Source organism: Salvelinus fontinalis, chromosome 23 (assembly GCF_029448725.1).
Source record: "Salvelinus fontinalis isolate EN_2023a chromosome 23, ASM2944872v1, whole genome shotgun sequence".
Lineage (NCBI taxonomy): Eukaryota > Metazoa > Chordata > Actinopteri > Salmoniformes > Salmonidae > Salvelinus > Salvelinus fontinalis.
In genome coordinates, this window is record NC_074687.1 from 40,138,400 (window position 1) to 40,164,307 (window position 25,908).

The window sequence follows — 25,908 nt, forward strand, 5'->3', positions numbered from 1 at the left end:
TATTTCCCACCGTGAAGCATGGAGGAGGAGGTGTTGTGGTGTGTGGGTGAACGGATGATCTCTGGATGTGTATTTCCCACCGTAAAGCATGGAGGAGGTGGTGGTGTGTGGGTGCTTTGCTGGTGACACTGTCTGTGATTTATTTAGAATTCAAGGCACACTTAACCAGCATGGCTACCAGCATTCTGCAGCGATATACCATCCCATCTGGTTTGGGCTTAGTAGGACTATCATTTGTTTTTCAACAAGACAATGACCCAACACACCTCCAGGCTGTGTAAGGACTATTTGACCAAGAAGGAGAGTGATGGAGTGCTACATCAGATGACCTGGCATCCACAATCCCCCGACCATAACCAAATTGAGATGGTTTGGGATGAGTTGGACTGCAGAGTGAAGGAAAAGCAGCCAACAAGTGCTCAACATGTGTGGGATCTCCTTTAAGACTGTTGGAAAAGCATTCCAGGTGAAGTTGGTTGTGAGAATGCCAAGAGTATGCAAAGCTGTCATCAAGGCAAAGTTTGGCTATTTGAAGAATCTCAAATATAAAACATATTTTGATTTGTTTAACACTTTTTTGGTTACTACATGATTCCATGTGTTATTTCATAGTTTTGATGTCTTCACTATTATTCTACAATGTAGAACATAGTAAAAATAAAGAAAAACTCTTGAATGAGTAAGTGTTCTAAAACGTTTGACCGGTAGTGTACATCAGAACCATTTGTTACTGCTAGGCTGCACCAGGCTGACATTCTACTGAGGCCACAGAGAGACTATTGTTCACATTCTCTCTCACCATTAGATTGTGTGCTCTAAAACATACATATAAAAATGAGCTGCCCAAATGATGAGGAGTTGGGAACTTCTGTCCCATTTCAATGCAGTTCTGGTCTAGAATTATTAGGCTTTCTAAGCAACAGTTGGTCACCATGATCATATACAATGGGTTTCTTTCATGTTGGGCCAAACAAGCAAAGTTCTGCTACTGTGAAAAAGTTTGAGAGACATCTGATAGACAGACACACACAGATCCCTGTCTGTGCTGTTGTACTCCAATTTTTTTACAGACTACCACAGATAAGAGAATGCTGGAGTCTGTTATCTCCACTCTGTCTCTGTTTATCTCCAGTGCGCAGCTTTCCACAAGAGGCAATGATGATAACAAAAACAACAATAATAATTTCTAAAAACCTGTCTTGTTGTAGTCTACATTCCAAATGGCACTCTATTCCCTATGGGCCCTAGTCAAAAGTAGTGCTATATTAAAGGGATATGGTGCCATTTGGGACTCGGGTAGGGTGCCATTTGGGACTGAGTCAAAGAATACCCTTAAGAGATGTGTTTACTCATTCAGTGCACAGAGACGCTGTACCAACACGAATAGTGATGGTACTGGTAAGTGGTAATGTTTATCAGCATGGAGGTACTGTTATTGTGGCAAATGTTTAAAACCCATCCCAATTTTAATACTTCCATACCCAAGGGCCTCATCTTTGATTTATATCAAAACACAATGTTCCCCACAGACACATCTGTTTTGTTCAGCATTTATATGACAACCCTGGTGACTGACAGAAATGACAACAGACCCATGATTTTAGCGTGTGTCCCAAACGGCACCCTATTCCCTAAAAAGTGTACGACTTTAGAACAGGACCCATAGGGCTATGGTCAAAAGTAGAGCGCTATGTAGGATATAGGGTGCCACTTTGGACGCATACTTTTAGACTTTTGTTCCCGGCTCCATTTGGCTTCCTGCACCATTTACAGGATCAATCTTAAATTGCTTTGACTGGTCATTAACCCCCCCCCCCCCTGCCAGCAGCTCCATAGCTCTCCTGCTCCTGCTTTTCCTCTCTCAACTGTTGCTTTTGTCAGATGGGTCCCAACTTTCCTGCCTCTTCCAAAAGAGGTCTTGCATATCCTTTTTAAGTGACCACTAAGTACATTGTACCTCTCCCAATATCAACAGTTTCTCTGTATTACCACTGGGACTTTAATAATGTCCAACAAAAAGATTGTAATAATTCTCCGCAGAGCTTTATGATCAATGGTTCGTTTCAGGTCGAAACTGAAGCTCTGGCGACACTTCCAGTAAGAAGAACATATGAGTAGGTGTGTGATAATGGTAGAAACACAGGACAAAAAATGAGGGCAAATGGCTTGACATGACCTCAATGGACAATGCATTGCACTGATGACTTAGTGCTTAGACTGCTCTTGCTGGGAGTGATGGCGGTAATTCTGCTCTAAAGTAGAAATTCACTCAGTAAGCACCACAGGATGGCCTGATCGCTCTCCATCCAGATAAAGGACCAAATGACCAAAGCAGGGACGCTTTTAAAGCGTCTTTCCGGTAAGCGGAAACTAAATTCTCACTGCCACTGTTTCGGTACAAATCTAAGGGATGGGGCTGGAGAAATGTAACCACTCTCAAATTCATTGACATCTAAATGATAGTTTTAACCATATTTTGAAACTATACAGTTTGTTTACATTTACTTTGTTTTCAAACAGAGTTAAACTGTTAAACTTAAAATGACACAACGACTAGGTTACAATTTAACCATGTTTACTAAACCGTATTTTCACAATACATGGTTGCCATTGTACTCATGTCAGGTCCATCAACAGTGAGACTACCACGCAGGTATAACAATATCAGAGTGATATAGTAGCACCGTAATAACAGAAATATAGGGATACGTAAAACATGAACTTAACAATCTCCCACTTTTCTTTAAAGACAAATAAAATAATGAAATGTCCCAAGTATTATTTAAGTTCCCCATTACAAATGGGTTGTGTGACAAAGTTTTTAATTGTATTACTCAAGCTGCCACAAGACCGGATCCTCCCTTTTTAGTCAGACAGTCAGCAAGCTGTTCCTTTGTGGCCGACCACACGCTGGATTCTCTGTGCTTGAATAAGTTCCTTGACACTGCTAATCTCAAGACAAAGTCTTTTCTCTGTGACATACTTGGTTGACTTGACAGCATCATCTATGGAGTACTTGTCAGTGACACAAACTACAGGTAGAATGTGCCGTTTTGTCTCACCAGTTTTAAGCTCTGAGAACAGAGTTGTCAGAAAGATGGCGTCGTCAATTCCATCCACAAGAGCAAGGGTTTCCCCAGCAAGTGTGCTTCGGACAACCCTTTTGATCCTTTTTGACTGCCAACAGATGGGTGAGAATCTTCCTCCTTCACCCATTAACACGATTAGATGTTCACCCTGTGTGCCTCCATCTGTAAGGTTCCCAAGTGAAGCATCACTGAAGACAACTAATTCAGAGAGTCATCTTTTCCAACATGCTGAAACTTTAGTCACATGTTGTGATTTCAGTTTACGAACAACTTTGTTTGCCTCATGAATGTACAGTGTACAGTGGCGTGTTTTGTGTTTGATGCCAAGTTGCAGCCATCCAACATTACATCAGGTCTACTCTGTCTAGCAACCCATAGAATTTGACCTATCTTTGACCTCAATTGATCAGCTTCAATTCCACAGAGAGGGGAATTCCTATCTACGGCTCTTGAAGAATCCATGTGGATGGGTTGAAGATTAATGACATGGCTTTCCTGTTGCGTCAGTATTGTTCCGTCAACTGTAATAAACTCGATGCCAACATAACAAAAACTATCATACTCCTCACGGCCGACCTGGAAAACAGCTTTGAGGTGTGGAATCACAGTTGTAGCAAAGGTTTGTGAGCCACCCCAGATGAAGTCATCAACATGACAGGCAAGTACAGTCACATTGTAGTCTTGATCAAGGACAATAGAAGACTGCAGGATCCACTTGTGACATTTTTCCACCTGTACTCAGCATTGTTGCCTTGACTTTGTTGTACCAGAAAAGTGATGCATCTGCCAGGCCATACACACACTTTTTTAGTTTCCAGTGTTTCTTAGCTTCAGGCGGAGGTCGGACGTGAATGTCACTTGACAGTTCTGTTCCCTGCAAAAATTGAGATTTGATGTCTATGGAATGAAATTTCAATTTTTTTTCTGGCAGATCACTGTCATCAGCAATCTGAGTGACACCGAGGTGCATGTCGGTGAGTCTTTTGGGAGTTGTTTAGCAGCCGGCTCCTGAAAAAACCTCTAGCCTCTAGACATGGTTTTGGCACTATTCCAGCTAAGAATTATTTAAGGGTACACACCCACCTTGTTGAGACACATTTTTGGTCAATGTCTTTGACTTCCTCAAACACTCACTTTTTCCTCCAATTACTGAGCTCTTCTAGTTTAGCTAAGTCAAATGACACGTCCTTTATTTCAAGTACATCATCATTTTGAATGTCATTCTGTTTTACTCGATTTTCCATTGGTTAAATTCTGAGGTTATCTACAAGTGACAGATCAGCTGACTCTGTTGTACCAGAAAGTGTAGCTCGTTCAGAGTACTGCAAGTTGTACCAGTTCTGGTGTTTTCCTTTGGCTTTTCCTACACGTCCAATGACGGTTGCTGTGTGTGGAATAGCACTTTCTTTGTCCATGTACAGTTGAAGTCGGAGGTTTACATACACCTTAGCCAAATACATTTAAACTCAGTTTTTCACAATTCCTGACATTTAATCCTTGTAAAAATTCCCTGTCTTAGGTTAGTTAGGATCACCACTTTATTTTAAGAATGTGAAATGTCAGAATAATAGAAGATAATGATTCATTTCAGCTTTTATTTCTTTCATCACATTCCCAGTGGGTCAGAAGTTAACATACACTCAATTAGTATTTGGTAGCATTGGCTTTAAATTGCTTAACTTGGGTGAAATGTTTCGGGTAGCCTTCCACAAGCATCCCACAATAAGTTGGGTGAATTTTGGCCCATTCCTCCTGACAGAGCTGGTGTAACTGATTCAGGTTTGTAGGCCTCCTTGCTCGCACACGTGTTTTCAGTTCAGCCCACACATTTTCTATAGGATTGAGGTCAGGGCTTTGTGATGGCCACTCCAATACCTTGACTTTGTTGTCCATTTTGCCACAACTTTGGAAGTATGGTTGGGTGTCATTGTCCATTTGGAAGACCCATTTGCGACCAAGCTTTAACTTCCTGACTGATGTCTTGAGATGTTGCTTCAATATAACCATATCATTTTCCTCCCTCATGATGCCATCTATTTTGTGAAGTGCACCAGTCCCTCCTGCAGCAAAGCACCCCAACAACATGATGCTGCCACCCCCGTGCTTCACGGTTGGGATGGTGTTCTTAGGCTTGCAAGCCTCCCCCTTTTCCTCCAAACATAACGATGGTCATTATGGCCAAACAGTTCTATTTTTGTTTCATCAGACCAGAGGATATTTCTCCAAAAAGTTGCAAACCGTAATCTGTGTTTTTTATGGCGATTTTGGAGCAGTGGCTTCTTCCTTGCTGAGTGGCCTTTCAGGTTATGTCGATATAGGACTCGTTTTACTGTGGATATAGATACTTTTGTACCTGTTTCCTCCAGCATCTTCACAAGGTCCTTCGCTGTTGTTCTGGGATTGATTTGCACTTTTCACACCAAAGTACGTTCATCTCTAGGAGACAGAACACGTCTTCTTCCTGAGCGGTATGACGGCTGCGTGGACCCTTCATGTTTATACTTGCGTTCTATTGTTTGTACAGATGAACGTGGTACCTTCAGGCGTTTGGAAATTGCTCCCAAGGATGAACCAGACTTGTGGAGGTCTACAATTGTTTTTCTGAGGTCTTGGCTGATTTCTTTTGATTTTCCCATGATGTCAAGCAAAGAGGCACTGATTTGAAGGTAGGCCTTGAAATACATCCACAGGTACACCTCAAATTGACTCAAATAATGTCAATTAGCCTATCAGAAGCTTCTAAAGCCATGATATAATTTTCTGGAACTTTCCAAGCTGTTTAAAGGCACAGTCAACTTAGTGTATGTAAACTTCTGACCCACTGGAATTGTGATACAGTGAATTATAAGTGAAATAATATGTCTGTAAACAATTGTTGGAAAAATGACTTGTCATGCACACAGTAGATAACCTAACAGACTTGCCAAAACTATAATTTGTTAACAAGAAATTTGTGGAGTGGTTGAAAAACGAGTTTTAATGACTCCAACCTAAGTGTATGTAAACCTCTGACTTCAACTGTATTTAACAGTTTATCCAGTTTTCAGATTGGAACAACCATGTTTTCTTAATAACACGTGGCTGTTGTCTGTCAACTGTAGCATGTCCAAACTGTTTGAAGTTTTAACACTACTTTGTGTTTTTCCTCTGTGTTCATGTTCTCTGTGACTGTAAGAATCTCCATGTGCTCTGTGTCTGTCATAATCTCATTTTTACATGTACTCTGTGTGATGTCTAAAATGTTTACACAATACCGGGCTGAGGTAGTAAGTTCAAGGGTCACTGGTTGTTTAAACATCACTGCCTTGTCATTTTTTATGTCTAGTACAGCCCCTGCCTTCTTGAGGGAAGCTTTGCTTAATAGTAAGGGGATATCTGCAGGGAACACCTCTGTTTCAATGTGACACGTAGTCTGACCAATTTTTGCTGGTATCTTGCCTCTTGGTCGATTGGAAGATTCTCCCATTTCCAAATTTGAAAGCTCTGTTGCTTGGTGTGTCAATCAGTGTAATGTTACACTGCTCTATCTCTATGTTTACATTTTCCTCTGTTACTTGTTTATTTTTATGAGGACAGTCTATAAACTAATGGTAAGCGCTGTGACAGATTGCACATTTTGATCTCCTTCCATACCTGTCCAGTGGATTTATGCCGGGCAATGGCACCCTTGTCTGGTTATCTTGAGAATGTGACTTGTGGCGCCTTTTCTCTGCTGCTCAGTGTAATATGCTGCGTCACTCACTTGCATTCTATCTGTTATTGGCGCGACAATTCAGCACTAAATTTACTTTTAGTGCCGACTTCATTGATGCAAAAGTCAGCACATTACAAGCAGTCATAGCCAACGGTTTCTCCCTACCATCCAGACAGGCAGTATCTAGCAACTTGGTCTCCCGAGTGGAGCAGCGGTCTAAGGCACTGCATCTAAGTGCTAGAGGCGTTACTACAGACCCTGGTTAGATTCCAGGCTGTATCATATCCGGCCGTGAAGAGGGCACGACAAAACCTTTTCACCCTCAGGAGACTGAAAAGATTTGGCATGGGTCCCCAGATCCTCAAAAGGTTCTACAGCTGCACCATCGAGAGCATCCTGACCGGTTGCATCAAATCACATTTTATTTGTCACGTGCTGAATACAACCGGTGTAGTTGTAGACCTTACAGTGAAATGCTTACTTACAAGCCCTTAACCAACGATGCAGTTAAGAAAATACCAAAAAAAATCAAAAAAATTATAATTAAAGAGCACCCATAAATAACAATAGCGGGGCTATATACAGGGGGTACCGGTACAGAGTTAATGTGTGGGGGCACTGGTGTCGAGGTAATTGAGATAATTATGTACATGCAGGTAGGGTTGTTAAAGTGACTATGCATAGATAACAGAGAGTAGTAGGAGCGTGGGGGGGGGGGGGGGGGGGTGCATATAGTCTGGGTAGCCATTTGATTAGCTGTTCAGGAGTCTTGTGGTTTCGGACTAGAAGCTGTTTAAAAGTTTCTTGTACCTCGAATTGGCGCTCCGATACCGCTTGCCGTGCGGTAGCAGAGAGAACAGTTTATGACTAGGGTGGCTGGAGTCTATGACGATTTTTAGGGCCTTCCTCTGACACCGCCTGGTATAGAGGTCCTGGATGGTAGGAAGCTTGGCCCCGGTGATGTACTGGGCTGTACGCACTACCCTCTGTAGTGCCTTGCGGTCGGAGGCCGAGCAGTTGCCATACCAGGCAGCGATGCAACCAGTCAAGATGCTCTCGATGGTGCAGCTGTAAAATCTTTTGAGGATCTGAGTATGCATACCAAATTCTTTCAGTCTCCTGAGAGGGAATAGGTTTGGTTGTGCCCTCTTCACGACTGTCTTGGTGTGCTTGGACCATGTTAGTTTGTTGTTGATGTGGACGCCAAGGAACCTGCTCCACTACACCCCCGTCGATGAGAATGGGGGTGTGCTCCGTCCTTTTTTTCCTGTAGTCCACAATCATCTCCTTTGTCTTGATCATTTTGAGTGAGAGGTTGTTGTCCTTGCACCACATGGTCAGGTCTCTGACCTCCTCCCTATAGACTGTCTCATCGTTGTCGGTGATCAGGCCTAGAACTGTTGTCATCAGCAAACATGATGATGGTGTTGGAGTTGTGCCTGGCCGTGCAGTACTGAGTGAACAGGGAGTACAGGAGGGGACTGAGCACGCACCCCTGAGGGGCCCCCGTGTTGAGGATCAGCATGGCGGATGTGTTGTTACTTACCCTTACCACCTGGGGGCGGCCCGTCAGGAAGTCTAGGATCCAGTTACAGAGGGAGCTGTTAAGTCCCAGGGTCCTTAGCTTAGTGATGAGTTTTGAGGGCACTATGGTGTTGAACGCTGAGCTGTAGTCAATGAATAGCATTCTCACATAGGTGTTCCTTTTGTCCAGGTGGGAAAGGGCAGTGTGGAGTGCAATAGAGATTGCATCATCTGTGGATCTATTGGTGCGATATACAAATTGGAGTGGGTCTAGGGTTAATGGTGTTGATGTGAGCCATGACCAGCCTTTCAAAGCATTTCATGGCTATAGACGTGAGTGCTACGGGTTGGTAGTCATTTAGGCAGGTTACCTTAGTGTTCTTGGGCACAGGGACTATGGTGGTCTGCTTGAAACATGTTGGTATTACAGACTCAGATAGGGAGAGGTTGAAAATGTCAGTGAAGACACTTGCCAGTTGGTCAGCGCATGCTTCAGCGAGTACACATCCTGGTAATTTGTCTGGCCCTGCGGCCTTGTTAATGTTGATCTGTTTCAAGGTCTTACTCACATCGGCTGCGGAGAGGGTGATCACACAGTCATCCGGAACAGTTGATGCTCTCATGCATGTTTCAGTGTTACTTGCCTCGAAGCGAGCATAGAAGTAATTTAGCTCGTCTGGTAGGCTCGTGTCACTGGGCAGCTCTTGGCTGTGCTTCCCTTTGTAGTCTTTAATAGTTTGCAAGCCCTGCCACATCCGACAAGCGTCAGAGCCGGTGTAGTACGATTTGATCTTAGTCCTGTATTAACGCGTTGCCTGTTTGATGGTTCTTCGGAGGGCATAGCGGGATTTCTTATAAGCTTCCGGGTTAGAGTCCCGCTCCTTGAAAGTGGCAGCTCTACCCTTTAGCTCAGTGAGAATGTTGCCTGTAATCCATGGCTTCTGGTTGGGGTATGCACTTAATGATGAAGCCAGTGACTGATGTGGTGTACTCCTCAATGCCATCGGAAGAATCCAGGAACATATTCCAGTCTGTGCTAGCAAAACAGTTCTGTAGTTTAGCATCTGCTTCATCTGACCACTTTTTTAAAGACCGAGTCACTGGTGCTTCCTGCTTTAATTTTTGCTTGTAAGCAGGAATCAGGGGGATAGAGTTATGGTCAGATTTGCCAAATGGAAGGCGAGGGAGAGCTTTGTACTGTGGGTTGAGTAGAGGTCGTCTAGATTTTTTTTTTTACCTCAGGTTGCACATTTCACATGTTGATAGAAATTCAGTAAAACTTATTTGAGTTTCCCTGCATTAAAGTAACCGGCCACTAGGAACGCCGCCTCTGGATGAGCGTTTTCCTGTTGGCTTAAGGCGGAATACAGCTCATTTAGTGCGGTTTTAGTTCCTACCTCGCTCTGTGGTGGTATATAGACAGCTACTGAAAAAACAGATAAACTCTCCGGGAAAACAGTGAGGTCTTCAGCTTATCATAAGATACTCCACCTCAGGCAAGCAAAACTTTGACACTTCCTTAGATATCGTGCACCAACTGTTGTTTACATAAATGCATACGCCCTTGCCCCATGTCTTACCAGAGGCTGCTGTTCTGTCTTGTCGATAGAGTGTATAACCCGCCAGCTCCGTGTTCTTAATGTCGATGTTCATCCACGACTCGGTGAAGCATAAAATATTAGTTTGTAGGATATACATGCTTTCAGTTCGTCCCATTTATTTTCTAGCGATTGAATGTTAGATAGCAGAACAGAGGGCAAGGGCAGATTAGCCAGTTGTCGACCTGGTCCTCACAAGGCACCTTTTGCCTCGGAAACTCTGTTTCCTTCTCCAGAGAATCACAGGGATCGGGGCTTGGTCGGGTGTCAACAGCATATCCCTGGCGTCCGACTCATTGAAGAAAAACTCTTCGTCCAGTTTGAGGTGATCAATCCCAGTTCTGATATTTAGAAGCTCTTTTCGGTCATAGGAGACGGTAGCAGCAACATTATGTACAAAACAAGTTACGAACAACGCGAAAAAACAAACAAAATAGCACAATTGGTTGAGGGCCGGTAAGACGGCAGCCCTACCCACCGGCGCCATCATCACATTCATCATCACCACCTGGTATGGAAACTGCTCTGCATCTGACCGTAAGGCGCTACAGAGGGTAGTGCGTACAGCCCAGTACATCACTGCATCCAAACTTCCTGCAATCCAGGACCTGTATAATAGACGCCAGTCACTCAAGTTATAAGACTGTTTTCTCTGCTATCGCACGGCAAGCGGTACCAGAGCACCAAGTCTAGGACCAAAAGGCTCCTCAACAGCTTATACCTCCAAGCAATGAGACTGCTGAACAATTAATAAATTCGCCACCGCACTATTTACATTGACCCCCCATCCCCCGGTTTTGTACACTACTGCTACTCGGTGTTTATTATCTATGCATAGTCACTTCACCCCTAACCTGTACCCCCGCACACTGACTCGGTACCGGTACCCCTTGTATATGGCATTGTTATTCTTATTGTGTTACTTTTTATTCTTTTTTTCCCCTTTACTTTAGTCTATTTGGTGAATATTTTCTTAACTCTTCTTGAACTGCACTGTTGGTTAAGGGCTTGTAAGTAAGCATTTCATGGTAAGGTCTACACTTGTATTCGGCGCATGTGACAAATAAAGTTTAATTTGATTTGGGAGTCCCATAGGGCGGCGCACAATTGGCCCAGCATCATCCGAGTTTGGCTGGGGTAGGCTGTCATTGTAAATACAAATTTGTTCTTAACTGACTTGCCTAGTTAAATAAAGGTTAAACAAAAATAAATAAACTTGAAAGCTAACACTGCATCCGGGAGAACCATGTCGTACTTTCACATCCTATTGCACCTCTGTTTGAAATCAATTATGTAGTCCGTCATTGCAACCGAAATGTCTATAGTAAAACTGTCAAAGTTTGAATATGCCTCGTAGGCACAGTCTTTCTCTTCTTTAATACACACAGAATCCAGTGCTCTGATCAAAGTTCCCATACCGTCATCCTTGTTCAAATCCTCAAAGGATATTTCCAGTGCTGTATCTCTCGCTCTTCCCTCGAGTGATAATACCACCGCAAGTGCTTGCTTTTTCTCATCCAGATTAGTAACCGTGTCCAGATTCCCAGTTCATTTTTCCAACTTTCATACGACCTCTTCTCGACGAAGCGAGGTGGCACATTGTAGTTATTAGCCATCCTCTGCTACCAATGTTAGCTCAAAATGACACAATGACTAGGTTCCAGTTTATGGTTGCCATTGTACTCATGTCAGGTCCATCAACAGTGAGACTACCGCGCAGGTATAACAATATCAGAGTGATACAGTAGCACCATAATAACAGAAATATAGGGATACGTAAAACATGAACTTAACAAAACAAGCTTATATTTTGGGTTCTGGTGGGGTACGACAGTTGCACTAAGCTTCTGAGGCATTAATAAGTTAAGAATCAATGAGTACATATCATGAATTTACAAGTCCAAAAATGGATGTAGCAACTACAGATTGCCCCTTTAAGGGAAGAGGACAGGGAAAATTAGACAGGCAGTAAAAATAAAAATGAACAGATATTTGGCTAAATGTGAACAACTACATCATGCAAAAAGAAAGTGTTATGTTACTGGAAGGAGATAAAATACAGAACATTGGACAAGCGTATATAACTTCAGCAGTAAAACCACTGTAGAAACACTGATATTACAACAAGTGTTAACACAAAGAAAACAACATATTGGAAAAAAATCAAGAGAAAAAAAATTAAAAAGAAAATAAGAATCGAGAGAAAACGTACCGGTTTCTCCCCACAGTGTGTCTTGGCCATCAATTTGCACAGCGTGCTCGTTATTCAACGCCAACAAGCCTCTCACAACCTGCCGCACGAGAAACTTTGATTAATGACACAGAATCCAAGCATCAAATACAAAAGCTATGAGTTAGTTCTATGTCGTGCTGGTTACATCGCAGAAACACCGGAGCGACGAAACAACTTCTGCGGGTTGATTAAAAAGCAGCCCCAGCAAATGATGCTTCTCTGGCGCATGTTAAATTAATCACTGGACTAGAGTGCTGATGCATGTACTAGTGTCTCTATAGCCTCTATAGTACAGATTCTCCGTGCTGTGTAGTACAGGCCCAATGGTATTAATATGTCGGTAGTGCTAGTTAGCCCCTTTGTCTGTGTTCTCCTTTACACTTCTCTCTCACTGGGCCCTCCGTGGAGGTGGAGGTCGATAGCTCATTCTGGCCCATTCTATAATACTGTCGACCCACAGCCCTTGTGTATAGGGCTAACAGTATCACAGCCCTTTTAATGAGGAGCTGGCATCAATCAACCCACAGTAGGGATTGATACGGTATTTAGAATATTCAAAACAGACGTTAGTTTTCGATTACTTGGGATAGTATACATTTTTGCAAACAAAATAGGCCTATTTTTGGCTCTGTCAAAATGTTTATAAAATTATTTGTGACATAGCCTACAAGGACAGACCATAACATTCAACTTTTTAATAAAACAACCGTTTAATGACAGATTTTATGAGTGTGCCCCATATAAAAGACGCACCGGTATCCTATACACGTTTCACACGTATAACTTGTTGTTATTGTAGCTTGTTGTTATTGTCGGTCAATCAAAGCGGCTGTGTAGCAAGTGAAGTGGGAGATTTTTAATCAATGCAAAATGGAATAAAATGATGCCATTAAGTTGGCTAAATGAGGAGTAGTAGGCTACAATGATCAACCAACAGGTAGGCTGTTGTTTCATATTAATGGAGTCGTTGTAGACAAGTACGGGGAGCGCAATAAAATATAGTCAATTAGCCTTGCTATTTTAGCTAGTTAGTTGGCTAACTACGCTGGCTACTGTAGCTAGCTAGCTTATTTACAGCGATTTAATGCAGTCAAGACGGGCACTACCAGATCGTATGATAAATAACCAACCTATGGCAGCAACTAGCTTGTCTAACTAGCGCGAGATGATTTGGCTACTTTCTCTCTCTCCTTGCCAAACACGTACTGTCACACACCGGCCCCTGCTTATCTCTTGCCCCTCTCCCCCCATTCTGCTAAAACATGCGCGAGCAAGTCTCCATTGAAGTTCCCCCCCAAAATGTTTTCTTTAAAACGCATGCATTCGACTCTCCGGATACCTGAAAAAATAGCATGATATCATTTGAATAGTGAAATCATTTCAAAGGCCCATCCCTAACCCACAGCCCACTATGCTCCTCTCCTGGGGAGCTAACTGCAAACCACAGGAGGTTGGTGGCACCTTAATTGGGGAGGACGGGCTCGGGCTCATGGTAAAGACTGGAGCAGAATTGGTGGAATGGTATCAAATACATCAAACACATGGTTTGAAGCCATTCCATTCACTCCGTTTCAGCCATTATTATGAGCTGTCCTCCCCTCAGCAGCCTCCACTGCTGCAGACATACTATGGGATCAATACTGTACGCATGGTCGACCTACAGCTTATTTCGTAAATGAAAACAAGAAGAACGCGCAGCTGAAGTTTTCAGTGGAATCATCTTTGTTTCCAAAGCACAGAGGTGAGGTTGTGAAGTTGTAAAGGTGAGGGACTGTGTAGGAGAACTCTCCTGTGTACAGTACAGGACTGACCCGTGTGGATAGTGTGGGTGTACAGTACATGCAGTCAGGGTTCATACACTTTTTGACACATTACTTTTCATGACTTTTCCCTGACTTTTAACCACATTTCACATTTCCATGACCAATAATTTGGTGGTGTCTCTACAGTATGTACAGTGTAACAAAAAAGTATTTAGTCAGCCACCAATTGTGCAAGTTCTCCCACTTAAAAAGACAGAGAGGCCTGTAATTTCCATCATAGGTACACTTCAACCATGACAGACAAAATGAGAAAATAAAATCCAGAAAATCACATTGTAGGATTTTTAATGAATTTATTTGCAAATTATGGTGGAAAATAAGTATTTGGTCACCTACAAACAAGCAAGATTTCTGGCTCTCACAGACCTGTAACTTCTTCTTTAAGAGGCTCCTCTGTCCTCCACTCGTTACCTGTATGGCACCTGTTTGAACTTGTTATCAGTATAAAAGACACCTGTCCACAACCTCAAACAGTCACACTCCAAACTCCACTATGGCCAAGACCAAAGAGCTGTCAAAGGACACCAGAAACAGAATTGTAGACCTGCACCAGGCTGGGAAGACTGAATCTGCAATAGGTAAGCAGCTTGGTTTGAAGAAATCAACTGTGGTAGCAATTATTAGGAAATGGAAGACATACAAGACCACTGATAATCTCTCTCGATCTGGGGCTCCACGCAAGATCTCACCCCGTGGGGTCAAAATGATCACAAGAACGGTGAGCAAAAATCCCACAAGCACACGGGGGGACCTAGTGAATGACCTGCAGAGAGCTGGGACCAAAGTAACAAAACCTACCATCAGTAACACACTACGCTGCCAGGGACTCAAATCCTGCAGTGCCAGACGTGTCCCCCTGCTTAAGCCAGTACATGTCCAGGCCCGTCTGAAGTTTGCTAGAGAGCATTTGGATGATCTAGAAGAAGATTGGGAGAATGTCATATGGTCAGATGAAACCAAAATAGAACTTTTTGGTAAAAACTCAACTCGTCGTGTTTGGAGGACAAAGAATGCTGAGTTGCATCCAAAGAACACCATACCTACTGTGAAGCATGGGGGTGGAAAAATCATGCTTTGGGGCTGTTTTTCTGCAAAGGGACCAGGACGACTGATCCGTGTAAAGGAAAGAATGAATGGGGCCATGTATCGTGAGATTTTGAGTGAAAACCTCCTTCCATCAGCAAGGGCATTGAAGATGAAACGTCGCTGGGTCTTTCAGCATGATAATGATCCCAAAGACACCGCCCGGGCAACGAAGGAGTGGCTTCGTAAGAAGCATTTCAAGGTCCTGGAGTGGCCTAGCCAGTCTCCAGATCTCAACCCCATAGAAAATCATTGGAGGGAGTTGAAAGTTCGTGTTGCCCAGCAACAGCCTCAAAACATCACTGCTCTAGAGGAGATCTGCATGGAGGAATGGGCCAAAATATCAGCAACAGTGTGTGAAAACCTTGTGAAGACTTACAGAAAACGTTTGACCTCTGTCATTGCCAACAAAGGGTACATAACAAAGTATTGAGATAAACTTTTGTTATTGACCAAATACTTATTTTCCACCATAATTTGCAAATAAATTCATAAAAAATCCTACAATGTGATTTTCTGGATTTTTTTTTCTCATTTTGTCTGTCATAGTTGAAGTGTACCTATGATGAAAATTACAGGTCTCTCTCATCTTTTTAAGTGGGAGAACTTGCACAATTGGTGGCTGACTAAATACTTTTTTGCCCCACTGTATACATGAAAAAAGCAGGTCTGATGAGATGAGAGAGACCTGTAATTTTCATCATAGGTACACTTCAACTATGACAGACAATGTATGCTTGCTTTTTCATGTATACATACTGTAGAGACACCACCAAAGAAGAGCTCTTTACTAGGTACCAAAGGACATTTTCTCAAAAGTGAATTTACAAGTTTATCAACTTTCAAAGCAGAATTACTTTCCCATTGTTCCTCAAAAATGCAGTGTATGATATTTGTGTAGCTCTGAGTCTCTACTTTTTATCCATTGTAAAAAACACCATTTCAAATTTTGCTACATAAGACCGATTTGTGCCGGTTGGTCACAAATGTGGCTGTGGGAGTTGTTTGTTAATTAGGTTATTCTATAAATATTTCTTTAACATTGTCAGAATAACATGGCTAATGTTGATTAGAGGGGAATGCCAACTTTCCAAAGGTGTCAGATGTATTCCTCAACTCCTAATATTCAGTGAATGAGCTATCGTTTTACAACCAAAGTGTGCACCCGTCCCGTTCATCAACTGCACGTCGGCCATTTGCCTGTGGCAAGTTTTTAGTACACATACGCAAGTATAAACACACACACACACACGCGATGACTGATATGTAGATTTTTATGCAATTGATAGAATATTTAAAAAGTATGCCTAAATTGTTTACATGAGCCAAAATTATGAAACTAATTTCCATGACTTTTCCAAAACGTTTCGGATTTTAAGATTTTCCAAAACGTTTCCATAGGGGTGCGCCGAGTACTTGTGCATAAAGAGTAACGGATATGGAGAATTTTCCAAATAAGATTATGACACAAGTATTTTTAATTATTATCCGTGATCGAAAAAAAAGTTATTTTCTGCTGCCAGCGCACATCTCTCTTTCACTCAAACAGTGTGATGCGCTGTGTGCTCTGAACAACTATTGGCTAGTTCTTCTGTCTGTAAAGAAATGGGCGGGTTATCGGTTGAGCCTGCTGCAACGATTGGATTAGACCAAGTCACTCTCTCTGCTCTCATTTTCCCAGACAGGCAATTTCACTCACTCATAGTCACTCGTCTCAGGGCACAAGTCTCCACTTCTCCAAGCATCCTGTATGAATCAGAATCTGTAGCTAGTCATCATTGTTTGCTACGGACATATGGTTGTTTCTGTCTGTCTTCTTGGTGTTGTTTAGTAGGCCTACTTTGTCTGTCCGTATAATTATTCCATTGCTGACGATGTCTGTCGTTATGTAGTGACTCAAGCCCATGCTTGCTTGCTATTATTATTCATTCTCGCCCAGGAATGTTTACTGAGCGACAGATCATTAGAAAATAAAATGACAAATGTACATAGTTTATTTTTATTGGAGAAATGTTGTGGCATAAGTGTCGGGAGATAAAATATTTGCTCTTTTCGAAAGTGAAAACATATATTGGTAAAGCGAATTAGCCTATCTTCATCTAAATCTGTGTCTGGAATAAATGCAGGCAGTAGTAGCCATGCATTAGGATATTTATTAGCCTATTTCGTTGATAATTGAAAAGGACTAAGTAAGTAATTCATGTGCATTTTCACCTGTCGGGGTCTTTTAACAATGTGTGTGAATGGGTGAAGAAACATAACGATGCGCTATGTGATGCAGTCCAAGTGATAGCGCACTAAATCGCACTTGAGGAATTAGCTTTACAACATTTAAAGCACACTTCCGGGTTTTCCGATCACGAGATAAAACAGATACGATTACTAATATGAGTATGATGAGATCGGCACAACCATACTTTTCCAGGCCTGGAAAACTATTTTCTAATTCCATGACTTTTTAAAGATTTTCATGACTGTACAAACCCTGTGCAGTAAACTGGGTGGTTGCAACGTGTGCCATTTGGGATTCAACCAGTGTCTTTTGACTGACCTGTGTGTGTCCCATGCTGGAGGCAGCGATCAGAGCCTGCTGGAGGGCCTTGTTCTTCAGACTGCAGTTCTGCTGCTGGCCCTCGGGGGTCCACTCCAGCTCCAAGAGGTACTGGATGATGCCAGGGTGGCCCCTCAGAGCAGCATGGACCAGAGCACACTGACCGCTCTTATCCACATGGTCAACCTGCATCAAAACAACAACAGGGTTCATCTGAACATGTTTTATATGCTGTAATACAGTGACATATTTTATTATTTAAATTGTTTTAAATTGAACCTTTATTTAACAAGGCAAGTCAGTTAAGAACAAGTGTCAGATAATGTGGTGATGGGGCTTGTGGAACTTTATGTTGGCAAATGGAATTTTTATTTTGTTATAAAAATAAGATGTTACCGTGTTCCAGAAAATATGCATTCTGTTTCATAATTGTAACAAAGGTATTCCACAAATAAAAATGATTGAACACTTGAATTTTGGCATTTTTTAGTATTTACATATAGCCTACAGTAACATAAACTAATGAAAATGCTATTGTGTTATATATATATATATATATATAAAAAAAGGTATTATAATGTTACCCAAGGCCTTCATTAACATCACCAAATGATTATTTTTTGCGATAGCATATATGAAATATATTAAATACACTGTCAAAATGACTGCTCATTAGCTTGAAGGGGGGGGGGGTCCATCGAGGCCCAGTGTTAAGGGAAAAGCTGGGATGATTAGCCCTGATCCTGTAGTTGTCTAGGGGCAGTACCACCAACCTTGGCTCCTCTCTTGCAGAGCAGGCTGACTAAACCCAGGTGTCCAGCAGCTGAGGCGAAGCAGAGAGGGCTCATGCCGTTCTCGGACACCACGTCCAAGGTAGCCCCGAACTCCAGCAGCAGGCCGGCCATCTCCTGGTGGCCCAGGTGGGACTGGACACACAGCACCGGGCCGTTGTTCAGCACCTCTGTCCTGTAGTTCACATTGGCCCCGCCTAGCATCAGCAGACGACTCACCTGCAAGAGCAGCACACATTAAATACACATGGAATTCAACTGTCTTATCAAATCGTATAAGAAAAACATGAGCATGTAATTAAACTTTTTGGCTTCCCTAAACCTGTTAGAAGAAAATAGAGGCTTGGCTGGGCTAGCGGTAATGCCGCATCCTTTGGTTGTGATGCGTGGGTTGACTCATAACTCGCAGTCTCCGCAGTTGTATCTGTGGGGCGGGCGGGTTTATAGTCATGAAATATTGTGTGGATGAAGGGTGGGTTGAAGAAAGAGAAAACAATACCTTAAAAAATCCATAAATGTATCAAATTCTATTTGTCACATGCGCCGAATAGAACAGGTGTAGACCTTACCGTGAAATGGTTTCTTACAAGCCCTTAACCAACAATACGGTTTTAAGAAAATAGAGTTAAGAAAATATTTACTAAATAAAATAAGGTAGGGGCAAAGTGACTATGCATAGATAATAAACAGCAAGTAGCAGCAGAGTAAAAACAAATGGAGTGGGGGGGTGTCAATGCAAATACTCCGGGTGGCCATTTGATGAATTGTTCAGCAGTCTTATGGCTTGGGGGTAGAAGCTGTTAAAAGGAGCCTTTTGGACCTAGACTTCATTATTTTAGGCCATCTGGCATTCGTGCGTAAGCCTAAGCTTAAGGGCCTAACTGTAGCCTACATGCCAATCGCCAAATGCTTTTGGGAACGGGCAGAAAAAGTTAACGTCGATCCACGGAGGCAAAAAGGACAATGTCCAAGTTTAATTCAATTCAATAAGCGAAAAGCTGTGAAATGGAAAGTTGAAAATAAAGAGAAGGGAGGGCCAGAAAAGTAATGTTTGGGAAAGATTTGGTGAAGTGGTAAAAGAGGATTATAGCAGTGTGATGTGTGATGATTGTGTGGCAATATACATTATACATATTCGACAGTCACAAGACTGGGACTTCAAATAGGCCTTTGGCACGTCAAGGGAACTGTAGCATACTGTTCAGATGGGTTAAATGGAAACTGAAATCTGGACACTGACTGTAGGTCTATAACCTCTCATATAGCCTTCATATTAACTCCTGCAGACTTTAGCACTTATTGCAGTAAAGTGATACACCAAATGTACATTTGGACTCTGGAACAGGAGTAGAGAAATATGATTTCTTTCTTTCAGCATCTTGAGAGAATGCAAATGCACAGTTAGATACCATCTGTAGAAGTGCTATGTTTATCAGCATCATAAAAACTAATAGTATTTCAACCACATAAAATATGCATCCAAGCCGAACTGAAATGTTTACATTTTAGCGCTCTTACTTTTTCGGAAGAAATCTTATCAGAAACATGTTGGGTTGTTTTCACAGCTTTCTATTTCGTTGCTACCGGTCAAACAGATTTTTGCAACAAAAATAAATAAATAAATGTTATTGCATTTTCTTCTCGATCCCTAAATGTCTTTGCTCTGTGAAAGAAGCAGAGACCACAGAGAAAGAAGTACCGATGTCAACTAAATTGAAGCACTCATACTATTGATTTATAGCATTATCCTGGTTAGCAGGGGTTTATTTAGTCTTCTAGGGCAACATATAATGACAGAAGATAAGCTGCATGTATATAATTATAGACAAGTTGACTAACAAATAGTCTATCAAAATATTTGAAATTATAAGCAGAAACATATCTAAATCTGGCAAAAAAACCTGCATCCCCTGTCAAAAAATCGTTCCCCCGTCTCTGACTGTACACTCTCAGAAAACAAGGTGCTATCTAGAACCAAAAAGGGTTTTTGACTGTACCCATAGTAGATCCCTTTCAAGAACCTCCTTTGGTTCAAGGTAGAACCCTTCCCACAGAGAGTTCTACATGGAACCCAAGAGTTCTACCTGAAACCAAAAAAGGTTCTCTTATGGGGTTAGCCAAAGAACCCTTTTGGAACCCTTTTTTCTAAGAGTGTAGCCTACAGGCATTTTCTATATTAGCCGGTTAGAGTCGGGCGCGGGCCTCAGATTTTCACATATAGTTGGGTGGTTGCGGATGGGTTAGCAGTTGCGGACGGGAGCGGTTGAACAAACAGCTGACCGGCACACCACTATCCTCAGGCACGTGTATTTTATCGGCATAGGTTCAAATCTGGCCTACTGCTCTTTGACACATCCTTTCTCCATCTTCCCCCACTGTCATCTCTCTCACTATCTAACCGTTTAAAAATATTTTGGGAAAAAGAAAATCGAGCATGGAATTCAGCTAAATAGCAAAAAAAAATATATAATATATATATATACTTTTTTCCTAGCTTTAAACATGACCTTACCACAATTCTCAGATTGTTTTAAACTAAATTTGATTGCACAATAGTAATTTAGAAATGCATTCAACGCAAGAGTACACAGTGGAAATTATCCAGTGTTGCGATAATCAGAGCATATTCTTCTTCTCCTTGATAAGGAATATAATAATTTATGTTTAATCAGACGAGGCGTCAAACCCAGTGAGTGTTAAAAGAAGAGGAAATTGAATTTGTTTTATTTACCGGCGGAACCACAACGGAATAAATTAGCACCAATGATTCTTAGGGGGCATTGGAGGACAAGGAACAACTCTGTCTGTGACTGTCTTCATGAGAGATGTTACACTCAAACAGAATATTTCACACCGGGAAAACGGAGATGATAATGTTTAAGCATTAACAAAATAACACTCTAAGCGTTAATAAAACCACACTAAGCGTTAATAAAACCACACCCTAAGCATACTGCTAATGGCAAAGAAAGATATATAGTTGTTTTTGCTTAAAGCTACAATACATCATTCCCTACTGATAATTGCCTTGAACGCCTTAGGAGGACTATTTTCTATCTCCCGCTATAATAGACAGAGCAAGGCACGTAGACACACACAGCCAGGCATAATTTAACATAAAAAATGACTTTGCCCACTCTGTCATTAACGTGCCTTCTTGTTTATAAAAAAAAAATGGCTCTGTAATTACTTAGAATGGCACAGCCTCCTTTCCCCCCGCAGCGAGCAGCATCACAGATAGCAGATGGATCAAACTAATGGAAGAGAGTGCAACCTGCATCAATCTATTGAAGCCAGTGAGCATCTTGGTGAGATTTCCAATGAGCTGTTCATCAGTGGCGAGCCCACACTCATCACCATAAGTGAGTGTTTCCAGGAAACATCACAATGCTTATCATAACACACACTGGGAGCCATCAGTGGAATTAACAAGCACTCAGGGAGTACATTCGAGGTGAGGAGAGTAGATTACAATAATACTACTGTGCTAATACAAATCGCTGGTGGAAAAATGTAATAGGAAAAATGCAGGGAGACCAATGACCAGTGTGTTCAGGCAACATGCATGAGCTCAAGAACATACAGTGGGGTCTGAAATTATTGACACACAGCAATAATGACAGTATAAAAATATGATTATAAATGAAGTCGTGAAAAGTTTAGTATATGGTCCAATATACCTAGCATGCAATGACTGCATCAAGCTTGTGACTCTACAAACTTGTCAGATTCATTTTTGCAGTTTGTTTTGTGCCCAACAGAAATTAATGGTAAATAATGTATTGTGTCATTTTGGAGTCACATTTATTATAAATAAGAATAGAATAGGCTTCTAAACACTTCTATATTAATGTGGATGCAACCATGATTACGGATAACCCTGAATGAATCGTGGATAATGAGAAATTAGAAAGTTACAGAGGATCAAAGATCATACCCCCAAGGCATGCTAACCTCTCACCATTACCAATAACAGGGGAGGTTGGCATGTAATACAATAACACTATACAATACTGAGCATACAATATAGCTCAGTATTTGAATTATCCATTTTATACAGTCATTATTGCTCATCAATCATTTTGGACCAGTCTATATGTCAGTGCTGGGGGTTGGTCTAGCGCAGGGGTACTCAACTACTATAATATACAGTCATTATTGCTCATCAATCATTTTGGACCAGTCTATATGTCAGTGCTGGGGGTTGGTCTAGCGCAGGGGTACTCAACTACTATAATATACAGTCATTATTGCTCATCAATCATTTTGGACCAGTCTATATGTCAGTGCTGGGGGTGGGTCTAGCGCAGGGGTACTCAACTACTATAATATACAGTCATTATTGCTCATCAATCATTTTGGACCAGTCTATATGTCAGTGCTGGGGGTTGGTCTAGGCCAGGGGTACTCAACTACTATAATATACAGTCATTATTGCGCATCAATCATTTTGGACCAGTCTATATGCCAGTGCTGGGGGTTGGTCTAGCGCAGGGGTACTCAACTACTATAATATACAGTCATTATTGCTCATCAATCATTTTGGACCAGTCTATATGTCAGTGCTGGGGGTTGGTCTAGGCCAGGGGTACTCAACTACTATAATATACAGTCATTATTGCTCATCAATCATTTTGGACCAGTCTATATGTCAGTGCTGGGGGTTGGTCTAGCGCAGGGGTACTCAACTACTATTTGAGAAGGTTCCTAGGTGGCAAAGGTCAGGATTGATATCGTCCTTTATCGGCGTTGTGGTACAGTCGCAGTAACAAACATAGTCGTCCACGACTTAGGAAACATGTTGTTATATAAAATGTACATTAAATACAGAAAATGAGCTGCAACTTATTTTGAATGCAAACATGTGCAACATTGCAGAAGAACACAAGTGGTTGCATTACTGTCTGTGCATAAAGTGCACTGTGAGCTTGAATTATAATAAAATAAAGTACATGTTTTCTGGAGAACAAAGGAGAGTTGAACAAAAATAATAATCTGAATGCACAGAATGTCTCTGTGGGCCATGCAATATTCATGTAGAAGTCACTCTGGGCCTTGCATCAATGAGAGAAATTACACTTTCTGTCTCCTGCCAATGCTTTGAACTTTGGCACAAATGGTGTGAGAGCAACTTGAGACACTGGTGCCGTTGTTCATTGCTGAACATAGAGCGGTATTTGTTTTAATAAAGTTAATTGTGGAGAAAGCTGATTCACAGCTGTATGTGGAGCCAAACATGGTCAGGATGTATAGTGCCAATTTCTTGAGAACAGGGACATCAGCTGCAGGCACCATCTTTCCCCAGAAAGTAACAGGGTCACAGTCACCAGTCTGCTCCTTCAAAGACACATTTTCTTGCAGCTCAATCAACTCCATTTGCATTGAGGCAACATCTATCCATCTGAAGATCTGTTTTGCTTCTTCTGACAACTTTGTCACATTTGTGACCAAGAAGGGGTTCTGGATGAGCAGCAGCAGTTCTCTTCCAACCGTGCAGTCATCAAAGCGAGCCTTGAAGTTTTCCATCAGCTTCTGGATGAAATCAACATGGTTTGGGAACATCTTTGTCTCCCTGCATTTGCACCAGAAGATTGGGAAAGTGGACAAGTTCTCCCTGGAGATCATTCTTGAAAAGCTCCAATTTCTTCTGGAAAGCCCGGACTGCTGTTATCATATCACACACTGTGTTGTGCCATCCCTGCAGCTTAACATTCAGTTGATTAAGGTGTGATGTAATGTCTGTCAAAAATGCAACTGTTTTCATCGTCTCCTCATCTTCCAAAAACTCCAAAAATTGAGTTGCCTTGTCACTCTTTTGCTCTGATAAGAAAGCTTTGATTTATTCCCAAATGGCCCAAAAGCGTTCCCAAACTCGGCCTTTGCTGAGTCATCTGACATTGTTGTGCAGTAGTAAGTCAGCAAAACTGGCATTGGCCTCTGTCAGAATGCTTCGTAGCAACCGGTGTTGTAGGGATGATGTTGCTCTCAAAACGTTGATCAGTTTCATCATCGTTGTCATGACCTCAGAATACTATTTTCCCAGACTAGCACACAGGACAGATTGATGGATGATGCAGTGATATAATGTTAGGTCAGGGTGGTCCTCTTTTAAACGTAGGATCCGTTTGATCTTTTCCCTGAGCTCATATTTTTGTTTACCTTCAAGCAAGGTGTCAGCAACTTCACACATGCATTATTTTACCATCTCAGCATATGAAAATTGTGTTTTGTGTTTTCCCAAAACCCAAGTTATCCTCAGTGAACACTCCATTGCATGTTGTTGGGCTGTCTGGGAATTGACAAGGACTTTGGCAGACCTCTCAAATTGGGATTTTAGTTGGTTACTCTTGTTTGTTCTCACTTCCGCATTCAGGGGATACTTCTGATCGAAATGACTGTGCCTGGTGTCATAATGGCACTTAATATTGCTACTTTTCAGGCGAACGTTGGGTCGACAGAGAGAGCAAGAAAGCGAGATTGCTGAGTTAAAGAGGCCGCTGCGCCAGGGTATTTTTTTTTTAAAGCGGCAAAAAAAAAAATCTTTTTACTTTTATAAAACAAAATGCGATGTTGTCCGGTCCGGATTGACTTGGGTTTGGCTGGTCTAGTGGTAGTGCTACTGCTTGCAGACTACACATTGTCCCTGGAGGCATGGGTTCCACCCCTGAAAGCACCATTTTCCATTCTATGTCCCTCTCTATCTCCCCATCTCAATCACTTTTTTCACTGTATCTATCAATAAAAATACCCTGAATAAATAAATAAATAGCATATCCTATGTCAGTATGTCACAGCAGTGCTCCAGGTGAGGGTCTGGATGTCTAGGGTGGAGGTCTCACCTTGACGTTAGGGGTGTAGAGGTTCCTCAGAGAGGCCAGGGCTGCAGAGAGGCCATCAGCGCTGCAGCTGATCCAGAGGGCCTGCAGCACGCTGGAAGACACACCCGTCTTCTTACTCAGACCCTGAGGACAGAGACAGAGACACTGAAACCATGCACACACACCAGGTCAATAAACCAATAATACATACAGTAGATCCACTCCCAGAGCCTTCTCTCACATCCAGAGGGCTTATCCTCTGATGATACTGTCCGTATGTACATGTATCTTGATTCATTAATAAACATACACACTCTAAAATTCATAAAAGGAATGTAATCTGAGTAAGGGTGGGATATACACTATAGGTTTCAGGGGCCATTTGCATCAATAGTCTCAGAGTAGGAGTGGTGATCTAGGATCAGGTCCCTCTCTGTCCAGGTCATCTTATTCACTGTGATATAAAAGGCAAAACTGATCATAAATCAGCACTGCCACTGAGATGCTTTGAATTCTATATTGAATTGTATATTATTATTATTTTTATGAAATCAGCTAACTTACTGCATTTCAACACATTTTGCAAAGGTGCAGAGAGAAAAATGTGCAGTTTTATAATGCTATTCTACACATTTTGTCTAAGAGAAAATGTTGCCGTTTTAAAGCAAATTTCCAGCAATTCTATCATTTCTGCCATGAGGTAT

General features: G+C 41.9%; 1 protein-coding gene across 14 annotated transcripts in view; it reads right to left on the reverse strand.

Moving 5' to 3' along the window:
• LOC129821321 (protein TANC1-like) overlaps window positions 1-25,908 on the reverse strand; it is a 289,442-nt gene that overhangs the window by 18,057 nt on the left and 245,477 nt on the right. For all 14 annotated transcript variants that reach the window (XR_008754295.1, XM_055878874.1, XM_055878872.1 and 11 more), the window contains 4 exons: window positions 25,226-25,348; window positions 18,369-18,605; window positions 17,596-17,781; window positions 12,118-12,196 (listed from right to left, as the gene is read on the reverse strand). Coding sequence is in view for 13 of the 14 variants with exons in the window: in XM_055878874.1 (XP_055734849.1) it covers window positions 12,118-12,196; window positions 17,596-17,781; window positions 18,369-18,605; window positions 25,226-25,348 (625 nt within the window). In the remaining variant the exon portion in view is untranslated. The remainder of the gene's footprint in view (window positions 1-12,117; window positions 12,197-17,595; window positions 17,782-18,368; window positions 18,606-25,225; window positions 25,349-25,908) is intronic.